Source organism: Apteryx mantelli, chromosome 2 (assembly GCF_036417845.1).
Source record: "Apteryx mantelli isolate bAptMan1 chromosome 2, bAptMan1.hap1, whole genome shotgun sequence".
NCBI lineage: Eukaryota > Metazoa > Chordata > Aves > Apterygiformes > Apterygidae > Apteryx > Apteryx mantelli.
The window spans coordinates 51,469,892-51,486,298 of record NC_089979.1 but is presented as its reverse complement, the minus strand read 5'-3'; the positions used below and the strand labels follow the sequence as shown (position 1 = coordinate 51,486,298).

Sequence of the window (16,407 nt, the reverse complement as noted above, 5' to 3'; positions counted from 1 at the left end):
GCCGCCTCCGCCTCTGTTCCCTGCGCCTTTAAGGGCCGGCCGGCGCCGCGTCACGTGGGGGGGGGGAGTGTAAACAGGAAGCGGGCGGGTGGCTGGGTGGGCTCGGTGGGGACCGTTGGTGCCGGGCGTCGCGCGCCGCCGCCGCCATGAGCCGCGAGGCGCCGCCGGAGGAAGAGGCGCCGGGCGGAGAAGGAGGAGGAGAGCGCCAGGGCGAGGGCGGCTGCTACCTGGCGCTGTGCGCGCGGCCCGTGCACTTCGAGAAGGCCAACCCCGTCAACTGCGTCTTCTTTGATGAGGCCAACAAGCAGGTGCGCGGCGGCGGGGGAAGGGGCCGATCCTGCGGGCGCTGAGCCGAGAGGGTCCGCGACCGTGCGGGAGGGAAGCGGCTGCTGGCCCCGACCGCCTCCGCGGCTGCTTGCGCGCTGCCGGCGCTGCGCCCCGCCGCCGGGGAGCGGGAGCGACCGGTGGCTGCTGGCCACCCGCTGAGGCCGCGCGTGGTTTTGTAGGCTGCCGCTGGGCGTTAGGCTCGCGGTCCCCCTTGTGTGGAACTGCTCTAGCCTGGGGTCTGGCTGCTGGATGCTAATAGCTAGCTCAGAAACTGTCACTTGACGAGTGAGGCTGGATTTTTTTTTTATATGTATAAGCATACATTTATTTTGTTGAATTTCATCTGCCGTGTTGGTATCTTGTTGTTATCTGTCATAAGGTCTTTCTGGGATTCTTCAGAGTTGGCCCTTTTTTCTTCTATTTTGAATATCCTAATGTTATTGGCAAACTTTGTCCCTTCAGTACTAGCATCTTTTCTCAGATTTTTCAATGCATAAAGTTCAGTATATTCATAAATGTCAAATTAGCATCTATAGCTTTACTTGTGGCTCGGGCCTGAATGGCTGCTTTGCTTTACATTTTTTTTAGACTCAGTTCTTTTAAGCTTGTTTCTCCTTAATATCCCTATGGACTTCTGAACAGTTGGCTGGGTATAGCTAAAAGGTCTGCAGTTTATCATGATGTTCACTTAGATGTGGATACTTTCTGCTCTCTATTTCCTGTAACCATTCTGTAACTTAAGCATTCACAGAATTGAAATGTTCAAGCATGCATGGTGTGGATAAAATCAATGTTGTATCGGGGGGGGGGGATATTTCTGGGATGTGTTTCTTGCTGTTATTCTCTGTTCTGAATCAGTGGTGTTCTTTCTCTTCATAAACCATAATGCTTTACTTACGTTTATCATATTTCAACTGTCCCTCAAACTTAAATGTGCTTGTCTGGAGACACTGTATTTAATTGTGGATGAGATTAAAACTACACAGAAACTGAATATTAAGGGCTCGTTTAAAAGAAATATTTTTCGGTTGTAAATACCATTTTCCATTTTTTTTCTTACTTAGAATTTTTTAATTTGCCAGGTGTCTCCAAATCATTTGTAACCAGCATTTCAATGACAGTTTCCCACACAAACAGCCTTCAGAGACATCTTCCTTGCTATCTTCTCATCTCACTTATTGCTTATGGTTCATTCCTTGATCACTGGCCAAATTGCTAACTTTAAGACAGCATTGCCTTCATTATTCTTTCTACAATCAATATTAGAAACATTTGAATTCAATATTTTTCATTCTAATGAGGCTGTGGACTTGCTTGCAGTGCATAGCCTTGAAACCTGTGCCCCTGCATGAGCATACTGCACTAGTAGCATGGCTAATACAACAAAATAATATATCTATTATTCTGAGATGTGGCTAATGCTTCTACAAGCATAATTATGATAATAAGGAGTCTACCTAGCTTTCTTTTTCTCAGCCAGTTTGTAGAAGCATTTTTTTTTTTTTTAATGTTAGCTTATTCCAGTTCAACAAGCAGTATTGCTCTAACGGGTTTTATGCAAATGTATATCCAGCTGTACTAAGGCTGTAAGTGTAAGCCAGCTGAAACTTCATAAGCAGAGACAAAACTGCCTGTTACTATTAAACTATTCCTATCTAATAACATGTTCGGACAAGATCAGTGTCTGGGTCAGTGAGTTGTGCCTTTTCCTTTCCTACCCACCTAGCTGTTTTCCCTTTTATTTTAAACAATGCCCTGATGTCTGAGATATTTTTACTAATACCTGACTTGAGGAAAATATGAATATACTGGAAAAACCCTAAGCTTATACTTTTTTTTTTTTTTTTTTTTTTTTTACTATTTTAACTTGCCCAGTAATTCAGAATTTGCTTACCAGACTGTTTCAGTTCCATTTAACATTATTATAAATATGATAGACATTTGCTCACATGATTCTGTAGGAGTGAAAACTTCTGTTAAGAATTTGCTTATAATAGGGGATGTAAAAAGTGGATGTATCTGTTAAATAGCTGACTGATTTACAGAATATATTTAAAATTCTACCTGTTAACATGAAAATGTCTCAAAAATTAAATTCTAATGTGGAAAAAAAGGCAAAGTATGCTATCTATAAAGTTTTTCCTTCCTTTGATGTTGCTCTCTTGTGGGAAACGTTAGGTTATGTCCTACTTAGATCAGTGACAAGTAAACTTGGAGATTCAGAGGGAGGGATTGAATGCGGTGATTCTCAGTGTGAATTCACAGACCTATGTAAGAATAAAATCTGTCTAGTCAAAAAAACATGTGTGGCTTACAGGGGGGGAAAAGCATGTTAAGGTTATGATTTTGAGTAAGCTACAAATGTGTTTTAAATAACTTTTATAGGTTTTTGCTGTTCGATCTGGTGGAGCTACAGGAGTTGTTGTTAAAGGTTTGGAGGATAAAAATCCCATCTCATTCAGGTAAGGCACCTTCATTTTTGTTATGCTAGGATAGAATTCTGTGATCTTAAAATTATGTGGTACTTAGTCCTGATATACTGTGATTCAGGCATAAAAGTTGTCATCATCTTTTGACTTTGTTCTTAAACATCATCTTGCAGTTAACATGGCATGCTTTTCCCTTGTGAATTTATGGTCTTCTGGAAAAAAGGCTGTGACTTTTTTTTTAACAGCAATATTTCATTAAAACATGCTGTAAATGTGAGAGAATAGGGGAGGTACAAACTTGTGATTACTACAGCAGCTATGACTTATCCAAGGATGCAGTTTTGCAAGCTAAACAAAATGAAGTAAACTTCATATATGTAGGGAACCATAATTTCTGAATTTCTTGCCCCTCATTCAAGCACAGTATTTCCTATATGTAGTTTTCTTGCATTCTGTATCTTGTTTAATCTAGCTTGTTTTTTTTAATATCTTTTGTTTCTTGTGAAAATCCCCCTCCCCCCCCCTCGAATCTTACAACAGTGCTTTCAATGAAACTACTTTATCTTTACAACACTTTTATAAATGTCTGTATTAAGTGTGATGGCTCTTTGCACTCTTCTTGTCCATGTGTTAGGAAGGATTCCTTTACTCTAAGGTTGCTTAAATCCAGATATGGATGAAGCAATTTGTAGTTGCGGTGTGTTTACGTAACCTATTAGCTGTTATGTAGGGCCTATTCTGAAAGGTGCCCAAGTACCCTCGGCACTAATGCTGAGCGAACTGAAAACATTTAGTGACCTCCACGAGGTTCTTGAATGGGGCAACACTGAATCCACAATTTTTCCGATCGACTGTCTAGCTCTCTTTTTGTCTTAACTTACTAACACATGCTGGAAATAGAACTATCTTATTAATTCCAATTGTACTGATGCCAGTTTGGTAGGAATAAATGTGGTTTTGGAGTGTTTTTTATTTATCTTTTTTATGGTATGAAAACCCCCTTACTCTGTCTTTAATTTCAAAAATTCTTCTAGAGGATGTGTCCTAGCAGGGAGGTGAGTAGTTTTGTGTCAATTAGCAGTAGTTCTGGAAGTAAAGAAGCTGCTTTGCGGTTGTCAGTGGGCATTGCAGACTTACTCCAGACTTGCTGGGATAGCACTGAGAATGCATGTTTGAATAGTTCCAGGCTTCTAATTCCACATCATAGGCCAACACAGCTGAGCATTTTTAGTGACTTGAGATGCTAATTTACATTGTGTGGTCTTAGCCAAGTTTCTGTAATGAATATGTACAGTACTTCCTGCAGAGTGAACTGCTTTTATCTTCCAGCATGAATTTTGGGTCTTGTACTTTTCTAGCAGCTCTCATAAGTTTATTCAAGAGCATTTGCATTAGACTTTGTTCTCCCCTCCCTCCCCCCCCCCCCATCATTGTCTTTTTGAGGATGCGTTACAGAGTTCTGCAACAAACTATCTTAGACATTATTTCCATAACTTTTTTTCTAACTGTATAGGATGGAAGATAAAGGAGAAGTGAAGTGCATCAAGTTTTCCTTGGGAAACAAGATACTGGCTGTCCAGAGGACTTTGAAGAATGTGGTAAGAAACCTGTACCCTGCAGACAGGGAATTGGAGCTGGAACTCTAGTACATAATGCCAGAGCAGAAGCCTCTGAGATAAAAGCTAAAGAGTTCTGGTGGCAAATATAGCTTTAGTAAAAATTCCTGTCACAGGTCAGCTGGAACAGCCAGCAGTCAACATTATTGTTTTGCTAGTATCACCATTTTAAAACAAAAAAAACAGAAAAATTGACTTCTATAAAGCCCTCTCTGGAAGGGGGAAGTAAAAGGTAATAATAGTGTAGTTTATCAAGTTATTTTTGAGATAGATAAACTTATCTCCTTTATCTTATCTCTAATATTATTTGCTTCGTAATTGGTAACATACTTAATGTGCCTTGTTTCAGGATTTTTTGAATTTTATTCCAGACAGCCCTCAGCTAGAATATACACAGGAATGTAAGGTAAGTTAAATCAATGTCCAAAGTTTACATGAGTAAGTGAAGCTCTAATGCTAGTTATCCTGATGGCCTCTACTCTACAAGAGAACTAACTGAGATACCTTCTAAAAACTAATGTGAAATAAATGATATATGTAGTCACTACTGTCTGTCTGAATTGAGGTTAATGACCAAGTATTAACAATATCCAAAAAATCTTCCTGGTCCTAGTCACTTTAATCCTTTCCCAGAAAGGACTGGAAATGCTGTGGAGGCAACAAATGTCAAGTTTAGAGGAGAAGAAACTAAGTGCTGATTCTGTAAAAACAGTGTACAGTAATTTTACTAATACAACATATGTTAATTTGGATTTTGTACCCTAATTTCACTGATAAGTGATAATAAGCTGCTAGCAGTTTGTTCCAAAACATTAAAAATAGAATTCAACCTTTCTGATTTTTTTTCCTCCATTATTTTACCAGAAATAAATATTATTGCATTTGTTCGGAACTTTCCAACCTGTAATTAAGAGAATTATAGTTCAAGGCAATACGATGCTATAGTAAATTTTTAAACTTACAACTTGCCAAAATTCCTTTATTCCTGCTGACTTTGATTCATTGTTTAGGATTATGTGTTTGAGTAAATGATCCTAGCAGATCCTTCATGGTAGTGTTCTGAGTGAAGTCATGGGAAATACTTCCACTTAATTCTTCACTTCTGGCAACAGAAGGAAAAAGCTTTTCATACCAGGAATTGGTTGACTTGGTAATATGGTTTGAACCAAAAGAATTGGGTGGTATGTAAGGGGAGAAGAAAACCTGACTGGATAGTAAACATAAATCTCAGGTGCCACCAAAAATACAGGTCATGTAGTTATGTACTTTTAGGAGTCTTCTATAAAAATAGCTGATGCACGTTGTGTGTCTAACTGCAAAAAGCACTAACTTCAGTGGTTGGCTAACTAAAGTACCTTTGATCTCTCATTCTTTATTTAATTATACTAGCTTATCTGAATACTTAATTTTACCAAGTAAAAGAGTGTTTGTTTGCTTGTTTGTTAAAGACCAAGAATGCCAGTATTCTAGGATTCTGCTGGACAAGTTCTACAGAAATCGTCTTCATCACAGATCAAGGAATTGAATTCTATCAGGTAGTACAAATAATTCTTATAAGACAGAAATATTTGGAGATTTGAAAATGTGTCTGTAGCTTGTATTTTTGAGTTCCTATTTTCTAGCCCTCAAATTTAGAAAATGAACTGTTAAAAAGATGGAATAACTGTTCTGTTTGCAGAATATTATTATTTTTCTGAGTAGCATGTTTTTCTGGATTTAACAGGTTATTAAGAACAGCTTAACAAAGATCCTCTTTAAAGAATACTGAATTAAGCATTGACAACTCTGGATTAGTAGATGCTCTTGACTTGTGTGGAAATTAAAATCTAAATCTAATGTGAAATATTATTTCATGTAAAACAAATTAACATGGGAGGGTTATGTGTATACTTAAAATGCAGCGAAGTTTGCAACAAGTATTGATTGAATAAGATAGTATAAGATAGTGGTATCCTTCTGCAAACTGATGACATCTTCCTGTGTTGATGTCATTGTCCAGGTTCCTCTGTGTTATTTTAATTACCTTTGCATGTGCTTTTGGAGAAATCTAATGAATAAATAGCCCTTTCTGATGATCATGGTGAGGGATATTATACACTTTGTGCATAGGTGCATACAATTAATCCTGGAACTATGCCACAGTGTTTCATTTAATTACTGTTACTAACAACTGATACTAAATAGTGATTGAAAATGAAGCATTATTTCCTGCTGATTTGGGGGAAAAAAAGATACTTGGCACCTAAAAGGGTTATGAACATTACCCCTGCAAGTGAGAGGACAAATCAAATAAGTGAGTTAAAATTATTTAAGCCCTTAAGATAATATATAAACTGATTCTCTTCATTTTAGTTTTTATAAAAACAAGTAAGCTGGAGGGTGGAGAAGGCAGCAAAGTTATTGTAATAACTACTGAGGTTTTATAAAAGTTATCTAAAGCTATAGGTGTTTTCTCCATTTATACCCAGACTAGGCAAGGGAAGAGGCATCACCTTTCAGCTCATTAGAATTTGAGAAGGATTTGATGTGCATTTGCTTAGGTACAGTAAATTAGTCCCTGAGCTTTAATTGTCAGATTTCTGATTCTTAACTCCAGCATTGTAAATGCTTTTAAACTTAGCTGTTTATTGCTTAGAATTCCCAGCCACTGTGCAGTAACACCTGTGCTGTTGGAATCCTGATGGTCATATAATATCCTGTTTCCAGGTATTACCAGAGAAACGAAGTTTAAAACTTCTGAAAAATCAAAGTATTAATGTCAACTGGTATATGTATTGCCCGGAGAGCTCTGTTATTCTTCTGTCAACCACTGTCCTCGGCAATGTCCTGCAACCATTCTATTTCAAGGTAAAGGGATATGTTCTGAACTTCTGTGTACTACATTTTTTTTCAGGCTACTTCTTCACTTGAATATTCTATCCCTTTCCCCGGATTTCTTTGAAGAGGTGCATGTGTTCACATCCTTACATGACAATAAGCAAAAGACAAAGCAAAAACCTGGAAGCTAGTTCCTGGAAGAGCGTTTAGTAACTCACTCTGTCTTATGTTGTCTTTGGAAAGAAGTTCATCTAGTTAATGTTGGACAGTTGACCTTGAGAAAGGGTAGGGGGGAATTACTGGGCCAATTCTTGGCATATTAAGCATCTTTCAACAGACATGTTTGCATTTAAATGAGCATACATTTTTTTTTCCCATTTCTAATATGGGTATTTGCATTCTGTAGTGTGATAATAAAGAAAAATTAAGGACCTTTCACTTGTGATTGTAACTGTAACCTTCCCAATATAAATGAATGAATTAGAAAACTAACAAAAGAAAAAAGGTAGCACATCAGAAACAGCTATTGTCCCAAGGATGAGAGAGCTTAGTTTACAGTATTTATTTCTCTTGATGCTCTTCCCTGTGGACAGCATTTAAAGTTATAAGGAAAACACTTTTCTTTTTGGCTTGGAAAAACAGTGCAGTAAAAACTAGAATCTATTTTTAAGTTAATCATACAGTAAGATGATTTAAAAACTGAGGAACAGAACTACAGAGTTTATCAAAAAATTCAAGTTTTCTTCCAGTAGTCCAAGGGAGGATTGTGTTTTGTTTTGTTTTAACTCACTTAAATAGGTTTCCTGGTTTGAAATATGAGCTGAGGGTTTGTACTGGATCCTGATACAATGCTCCCTTCATAGGTGGCTAGGTGGAACTTACTTACTAGCTTCTCACCATTTTCTTTGCAAGGACTCAGCTTGCGCTCCCCCCTTCTTAATATTTGGTTTCATCTTGCAGCTACTAGGTACCCAATAATTTTTGTTCTGTATTCAGGAGGTAATCTTTAAAGATTTCCTGAGATAGATAGGGGCTATAGCAAAATAATCTTTGTAAATAAAGTTTCTGTAGTGTTCATATCTTACACTCAAGAATAAGTTAACAAGAATGGTAAGTGAGCCTCAGTAGAAGCTTTGGGGTTTTGGCACTTCTGAAAATTTGCTTAAATATAAACTCCATAGGGAAAGAGAAAGAGGAGAGAAGAAACCTTAGGTAGGAGCAGGGGTATTCTCTGAGTATAAGACAGATTCTGGAGTTAGCAGGAACAAAAGGAGACTGACTGGTAGGAGGTACTGATTTTCTCCTTCCCTGTAAGAGTGGGAGAATACATTTCACGGGGAGAGAGGAAGTTAGAGAACTGCTGGCTGAAATCTTCAGGCCAATTGTAAATGGGATTTGCAAACAGTTTTGTATTGATTTAATTTTTCTTAGCCAAAGTTACTGCAGTAGAATCTTAAGATGATAAAGTGGCTAAATTTAAAATACCAGATGTATGTGTTCAGGATCACAGAACAGAAAAGTGTCAAACTTTTTTTTTTTTTTTTTGATATCACTGCTCTTCACCTCATGGTGGGGCTATTGATATAGCATATGATTAAACGTTAGTCAAGATTTTTCTGCCTCATGTCTTAACATTGGATTTTTTTTCGTTGTTGTTTAACAGAGTGGAACAATGTCGAAGCTATCAAAATTTGAAATTGAGTTACCTGCAGCACCCAAGTCCTCCAAGCTCAGCCTTTCAGAAAGGGATATCGCAATGGCTACAATGTATGTGTCTCTGACTGATCAAGCCTTTACCTTCCTTGGCAAAAGTATGACAGTTTAGGGATGCTGAGAGAAGACAAGAACAGTAACATGGGTGCACTGGTTTTGTGTTTCAGCAGTACTCTGCTTGAAAGTGCTTTGGTCACTTCCTTGAACAAAGAGTCTAAAGTACTCTCGGGGTGGGGGGGGATGTGATGGAGCTAACTGGGGAGCTTTAGTTTTTAAAACTTTTTTTCTTCCAGAAAGCTTGTGAGTGCTTCATCTTTGAACCAATGTACTAGTAGAGCTGCTCTTAAATGTCTAACTTGCATGAGCAAAGACCGTATGTTTTATGAGACTTATCAAGCAGTCTTTCAGTCCTCTAATTGATCACCTGATTTAATCTCTTATCTGTTATTTTAGGATAAGACATATGGCTCTGACAAACTAGTAGAGTAAGACAACTTCCTGCCTTTGCTGCAGAAAGGAGATCTAAGTCTCATATCCTTCCTAGCTCTTTATTTGAAAGTAATATCTTAATCCTGTTGTCTCATTAGATACGGGCAGCTTTATGTCCTCTTTTTGAGGCATCACTCAAGGACTTCTAATAGCACAGGAGCAGAAGTAGTTCTGTATCACTTACCAAGGTAAGAGCACAATAAAGAACAGAAGTGGTATAAGACTTCTACATTCTACTTTAAATAGGCTTACTGACTAGTTCTTCTGATCTCTATTTCTATAGGGAAGGCTCCTGTAAGAAGACACATATTTTAAAGCTGAACAGAACAGGAAAGTTTGCACTAAATGTTGTGGATAACTTGGTGGTAGTACATCATCAGGACACTGAGGTCTGATTTTATTTATGTTTTCTTGTGCCTTTACTTTTAAAAGTTATAGGCAGATCTTAACTGGGCTGTTAGCTCTGGAAAATATTGTTGCAGGTGCTCTAGCTTTGCCAAAAAGAGTATTTGCAGAAACAAAAACATAAAAGAAAAAGCATGAAACTTAAAGGAAGAAATTAAAATGCCTAACCTTACATTGTTGAGCTAACATTTAATTAGGGCTTTTTCTGATACCTGTTTTTTCAGGCAGCAGTCTAATTTGTTAGTTTTCTATGATAATCCTGCTGTTGCATTGTGTAGGCTTTTAAGGCATGTACAAAAAGACAGAGTTATAGTGGATACTAAATTAATCATCCTGGGAACTACTCAGAAGCAAGCATTTGAATGATCAGTTCTTTAAATGCCCAGACTTGCTAAAATTAATAGGAACAAAAATGATCATATGTGTAAGTCAGTATATGTGAAACTTGCTTAGCTGTAGTCTCAGTAGTAAGGCTTAAATCAGTGGAAAAAGCTAGAAGTGGTACTTGAATCTTAACATGCCGAAAGGCTTTTGTTTCCTGAATTATCTCCTGCTGGACAGCTTCAAGAACAGGGTCAGCATACCTCATTAGGATGATTAGTTAATGTTGCAGTTATAATTCACATTAATTCTACATGTTAGCATTCAACCCAGAGCTCTTATTCTCCAGTGTTTAGGTCAGGCTATAAACATGGTTGTATAGATAAAGCAGATAGATAGACTGAATAGGGTAGATATCAGTAATAGCAGTCTCATTTAATTAGCACCAAAATTGAAGTGAATTTCCACTGTGCAAGGCTTTTGCAACTGTTAGTGAGCAGAGTTTAACAAAACTGAATGGGGAAATGAGGGTATTGCAGGAGGCTGCACAATTTCCCTCACTTTACAGCATCCATAAACTAAGCCAGGAATGCAACATGACTTAATGGAGAGTATAAGATGAAATGTGAAAAGTAACCTGAATACCTCTAAATGAGTGCTAATTCATGTTTGCCAGACTGAGGGAAAGTTTCTCTTTTCCATTTCAGACTTCAGTTATATTTGACATCAAGCTAAAAGGAGAATTTGATGGGACTACTACCATCCATCAGTTTGTACTTCCACCTCGATCAATACAACCCTACCAAATACCTGTGGCAGGTAGAACTGCAGCATAAACAACCTTGATATGTTTACTGAATTTCATAGCTGGTATACTACAGTGCTTTGGTCTTTAGGATGCTGGTTACAGATACTCTCCTCTTACATATTTAGGAGAGGGAGGAAAGAAAATAGCAAGGAATTGTACCCAAATTCTTGTCCCAGATTTGTGCCCACTACAGAAGAGTTGCTCTTCAAAATATGCACTTCCCCTAGTACCTTGCAGCATTACAGTGAAGATCTTTCACAGTTTTACAGTCTACTTATTTAGTCTTTATTTTCCAAATTTGCCACAGCTATAAAAGCTAGTGGGGGCATGAACCTTGCTCAAAAGCACTTTTTTTACAAGTATCTGCCTTACTCTCTTGTGTGACTTAGCATCTGCCACACTTTGCTAAAGGTATAGCAGATAGCTTGAAGGTACTTGTGCAGTGCAAGTTAGGAGTAAGAGAAATCACCTGAGCATAGTTCTACTAGCACATGGGAAACTGGTGTCACTGCAGTAAAGAAAGAGACCCTTCAGTGGGAAATGACTGCATCTTAAAGGTCTTTCTTTAACATCTCAATTTTGAAGTCACTAATGGAAAAGAAGAATAAGTCTGTGTGAAGAGGTTAATATTAATCTTAAGGTTAGCAGCAGGACATACAAAGCTGTTTTGCTTTTTAAGGAGCTGAAGTGATTATGTAAATATAACAAAATTTATGCATTTAAAATTACAGCTTTAGAGATGGAATACTTCAACATACATGATTTCACTTGTATAAAAAGCAAAACCTACCATGTTTTGAAGAATTTTACTTTGCCTTCCCACAGTTAGGTTTTTTATACTGTGAGCTAGCTACGTGAGTGGGTATAACTTTCTGCCTGCATACTGTAGGATTGCTAGACATGTGATCCACACTGTTTTTTCAGTTTAAGCTTGTGGCTTGTATTTTGTTAGTGTGAAAAAGGTGCCCAGAGTACTACTGTTCTTTACCTAATATTTATTTTTCTGCAGGTCCAGCCTCTGTGACAAGTCAGTCTCCTGTTCCATGTAAACTCTGTATCCTTTAAATACTCTAAGACATAGAACTCTTTCTGAAGCCTCACATTATGTACCAAGCACAGAGAAAATAAGTATTTGTTAGTCTAACCCCTTACATCTCCAGCTACAGCTGATCATGCATATGTACATCTCTAAGGTAAAACAGTATGCTGCCTGAGAGGCTTTACTGCTTGTGTAGTTAAGAGGGAATTCAACAGGTTGAAAGAAAACCCTACTGCACTATACTAGAGACTTGGGTGTGGAATTAGTGAGTGTGCACCATGAAACTGAAGTATGAGATGTACTTCTGAGGAGATGACTCAAGACCCTATGAGAGGGCTGTGACCATAAATAAGTGGTATTAACAGGCTCTGCTTCAGCATATTGTATTAATATGAATTTAGTGGTTACAGTTTAGAATCAATACTAAAATGGGTTTTAAAACTTTAACATTTAGATTCTTCCTCTTGGATTGTCTTTCAGCCTGATATTATCATCAGTGCGAGTGAAGGTGAGTGGTAAGCTATTTAAAGAGCCTGCTATATTCAGTGAGAGGTACAGGCTCCTTTACACCTTTAGCATACAAAGCAGCTTAACAGTGACTAAACAGCTGTACCCAGAAAGCTGAATGGGCTTGGCAGTGATAGAGTATTACCCCCAGATGTTGTAAGGATATAGTCATACAGTTCTAAAGCATAGTTAGGAAGGTACTTCACTTCTTACAGTGAGAAGTCTGGCTATCTAGATTATACTATTCAAGTAAACTCATTTGGTGTTTTACTCCTTTAAATCAAGGCTACCTCTGGAATCTTCAGGTGAAACTTGAGCCTGTAGTTAACCTCTTGCCAGATAAAGGAAAACTAATGGATTTCCTTCTCCAGAGGAGAGAATGCAAAATGGTTATCCTGTCTGTATGCTCTCAAAGTAAGTTCTCTCTCAAAGAAGAGAAAGTGTTTTTTTTTTTAAAAGGGCTTTACTGGTATACCTTGAAAATGAAATATTGCTTATTCAATCAGTACTTGCACCTGTTAGCTGGACTCTTATTCAGATCCAAGATCACTTCTGAAGCTAGTTTTGTCTTCTAGAAGAGCAGAAGCCTAGAGTACTCAGTCATTGTTCTGAAAGGAATTCTTAACAGCATGAAAAAGTTCAGCTCCCCTCCCTCCCCACACACTCCCTTTAATTCAAAAGGAATCTGACATGGCTGAAAAGATGTTTCTTTTAAAGCTTAGAATAAAAGTTGGTGTAGAGATCACCTTCCAGAAAAGGTAGCTTCAAACCTACAGGTTTATTTTCTCTAGGAGTTTATTCATAGTTTTTTCTTTTCAGTGCTCAGTGAGCCAGGAAGGGGATCGCTGTCTGTGATTGCAACTGTTTTTGACAAACTGAATCATGAATATAAGAAGTACTTGGAAGCTGAGCAGAGCTATACTATGGTAAACCCTGTTAACTACAGAAGCTTACAAAGTTAGGGTAACACCATTTCAGTTTGATTGCATCATGGTAGAAGCAAAATAGCTGCTCCTTTCTACTCAGGAAAGTCAGGTTTACCACAAGATTAATCAGTCCCTGGCTGCTTCAAACTTAGAGTAACCTGCTCTGCACAGTGCAGTAGGTTCCCCCCATTTGCAAGACAACTGTTCATCAGTCTGCTGTGGCAGAGGCTGCATAGCTTATCTCCAATGTGACAAGCAGCATACTCTAGTACTGGAGAAGGAAACAAGGTAGAAGTTCAAAAAAGCAACTCAATCCCTAACTGTCAAAGAAATTCCAGACCAGTGACTGTATGGCACAATACCTCACTGCCATTCATCAGTCCTGCATCTGTTGTGTAGAGTTAGCTAAGCTAGCAAGTTCAAACACTAACTGTAGTGGTATAGCCATATACTATGTTTACACAGGCTCCTGCACTAAGTTTGCTTAGCTGCTGGCTTGGAGGTATAATAGTTAGCTACATTAACTTAAAAAAAAATCTACAAAGTCCACACTCCATGAGGAGAGTGCATCCAGTATTCATGACCACAGATGTGGATTTGCTCAGTAACAAGCAAGTTTATAACTATGTTCCTAATGTAGGATAGTACAAGCTAGCCTCTGTATAAGTGAGACTTTATTAAAACCTGTACTATTCAACACTAAAGTGTTCTTTTAACAATGCTTTCCTCTTGTAGGTGGTGGAAGCAGGCCAGAGTAGAAATAATCCACCCCTGAAACGCCCTGTACGCACTCAAGCTGTTATTGACCAATCTGACATGTACACCCATGTTTTATCTGTATTTACAGAGAAGAAGGTAAGTTAATTTTAAGTGCTGGTTTAGCAGTAGTTTTAGCAGCAACCTTAAGTTGATCATTTGGCATAGCCTGCAGGAGGCATCATTCCTGTCAGGATTATGACCTCAGTTACCATCCTCATAGGATAGACTTGTAATTTTCAGGGGAAGCCCTGCAAGTTCCACCTAACGCTTTTTTCTTGTCCAGGAAGCACCTCATAAGTTCACTATAGCAGTCCTGATGGAATACATTCGCTCTCTTAACCAATTCCAGATTGCTGTTCAGGTAAAGCACTTTTACATGCATGAAGTACCAACTACATCACCTCACTCCATGAAATTACATGATATCTCAGACCAGTCTTGTTCAGGTAGGAATAGCTTAGACCTGATACTACAACTTTAGAACCAACAGAACTTGATGCTGGGAAACCCCAAACCTTTGCATACATAATGCAAAATACTTTAGTTTTAGTTGTCTTTACTTCAGGAGAGAAGATTAGTACAGGAACAGTGTTTAAATCATATGCAGTACTACCTTCTAGATCTAAAAGATCTGGTATTGAGACATACCTTTGATGGTCTTCCTGCATTCACAGCACTACTTGTATGAGCTGGTCATCAAAACCCTTGTTCAACACAACTTGTTCTACATGCTCCATCAGTTTCTGCAGTACCATGTGCTCAGTGACTCAAAGCCTTTGGTATGTAAGATGAGCTGCCTCATTAAACTGTTGATGGAGGTGGGAAGTTGTCAGAATTTGAAGGTTGTTTCTGCTTTTGCCCTAGGCTTGTCTACTACTGTCCCTGGAAAGCATTTACCCTCCTGCACATCAGCTCTCTCTGGATATGTTAAAAGTAAGCATTTCAGACTAGTAACTCCATGTCACATGTGGGTTAGACATATCAAACAGCTTACCTGATCAAGCTTGAAGTGACTACCTAGCATTTAAATTATTAGAAGCATTGTCTTACAGCTGTGATTAATTTCAGAGGCTTTCCACAGCAAATGATGAAATAGTGGAAGTTCTGTTGTCCAAGCACCAAGTTCTGGCTGCCTTGAGATTCATCAGAGGTATTGGAGGACATGACAGTATTTCGGCCCGCAAATTCCTTGATGCAGCAAAACAGGCAGATGATGACATGCTTTTCTATACTATATTCAGATTCTTTGAACAAAGAAATCAGCGGTTACGAGGAAACCCTAGTTTCACACCAGGTAAGTATTGAGTAGAGAATTAAGCCCAGATAATTCAGTTTGCACAACTGAATTAAGACCTTTCACTTCTACTCCAGTGGAGGCAGTATGTGAAAATAAAATTCTTGATGCATTTTAGATTCACCTTGAAGCATAGTTTCAAAGTCAGCTTTGCTTACCCCATAGTATATTGCACCCAGAAGTAAAGCTAGTTTGAGCCAGACACAGGAACTTGCAGATTAGACTAACCCATTTGGCTTGCAGTTACTTGCATTGCTTGGTTAGGCAAAACCATCATCTCCAATTAGTGCTTTCAGTGAAGCCAAGAATTGGGTCAAAGAAAACCTTTGAGTTTAGTTGTCTATTTCCATAGACTTTCCAAAAATTCTAGGCTTACTGTATGCTAAGACTTCTCTCACTTAAGAAAAAAAAAATCAAGTTAAACCATTTGCACCAGAAACATGCCATTAATCAGACAGTCTGTAAACTCAGAATTCTATTTGGTGGTCTTAAATCTGGAGAAGTAGAGAACTCACATGGATGCAAGTTTGCTGGCTAGATACAGTAACTAGATGAGATATCTGCTTCACCATGAGACTACTTGTCACAGGACTGGAGATACCTCAGTATTCCACTGCTTTAAAAAGTCATTCAACTCCTCTGCTCCAAGGCATTAAAGATGAAATTTAGTATTTGCATTTGAGATAAATGAAACTACATTATCTTGCTTCTCATGAACAGTTTGTTCTCTTAATTTCAGTGCTAATATTAACTTTTCTTTTGCCCTCTTAGGTGAGCACTGTGAAGAACATGTCACCTTCTTTAAACAAGTTTTTGGAGAACAAGCTCTCATGAAGCCCACAACTTTCTGAAATACTCTTCCACTGAAATGTATAAACTTAATTTATTGCATTTGAGTAGATTTTGAACTACAAAATTGCTATTTTATAATAAAGTATATACAAGACATTTTGGCAA

At 38.1% G+C, this 16,407-nt stretch overlaps 1 protein-coding gene across 3 annotated transcripts; it reads left to right on the top strand.

Moving 5' to 3' along the window:
- The first annotated feature begins 89 nt into the window (after nucleotides 1-89).
- RMC1 (regulator of MON1-CCZ1) lies at nucleotides 90-16,396 on the top strand. Of its 3 annotated transcripts, XM_067290630.1 has the most exons (20): nucleotides 90-308; nucleotides 2,713-2,789; nucleotides 4,270-4,354; nucleotides 4,722-4,778; nucleotides 5,821-5,907; nucleotides 7,079-7,219; nucleotides 8,853-8,956; nucleotides 9,490-9,579; nucleotides 9,675-9,780; nucleotides 10,825-10,936; nucleotides 11,935-11,979; nucleotides 12,419-12,472; nucleotides 12,757-12,885; nucleotides 13,291-13,397; nucleotides 14,133-14,252; nucleotides 14,440-14,517; nucleotides 14,831-14,935; nucleotides 15,021-15,089; nucleotides 15,225-15,450; nucleotides 16,222-16,396. In XM_067290630.1, the coding sequence occupies exons 1-20, from the start codon at nucleotides 147-149 to the stop codon at nucleotides 16,299-16,301; spliced, it is 2,034 nt and encodes a 677-aa protein (XP_067146731.1). In that variant the 5' UTR covers nucleotides 90-146; the 3' UTR covers nucleotides 16,302-16,396. The 3 variants fall into 3 exon arrangements, with proteins under 3 accessions (XP_067146731.1, XP_067146733.1, XP_067146732.1); XM_067290632.1 differs by lacking the exon at nucleotides 7,079-7,219; XM_067290631.1 differs by lacking the exon at nucleotides 12,757-12,885.
- The last annotated feature ends 11 nt before the right edge of the window (nucleotides 16,397-16,407 follow it).

Bases quoted from the DNA above. Each gene is read 5' to 3' on its own strand.
- RMC1 (XM_067290630.1), top strand. From the start codon at position 147: ATGAGCCGCGAGGCGCCGCCGGAGGAAGAGGCGCCGGGCGGAGAAGGA. The intron at 14,253-14,439 runs GTAAGTTAATTT...TTTCTTGTCCAG, and splicing joins CTGTATTTACAGAGAAGAAG to GAAGCACCTCATAAGTTCAC. The intron at 14,518-14,830 runs GTAAAGCACTTT...CTGCATTCACAG, and splicing joins AATTCCAGATTGCTGTTCAG to CACTACTTGTATGAGCTGGT.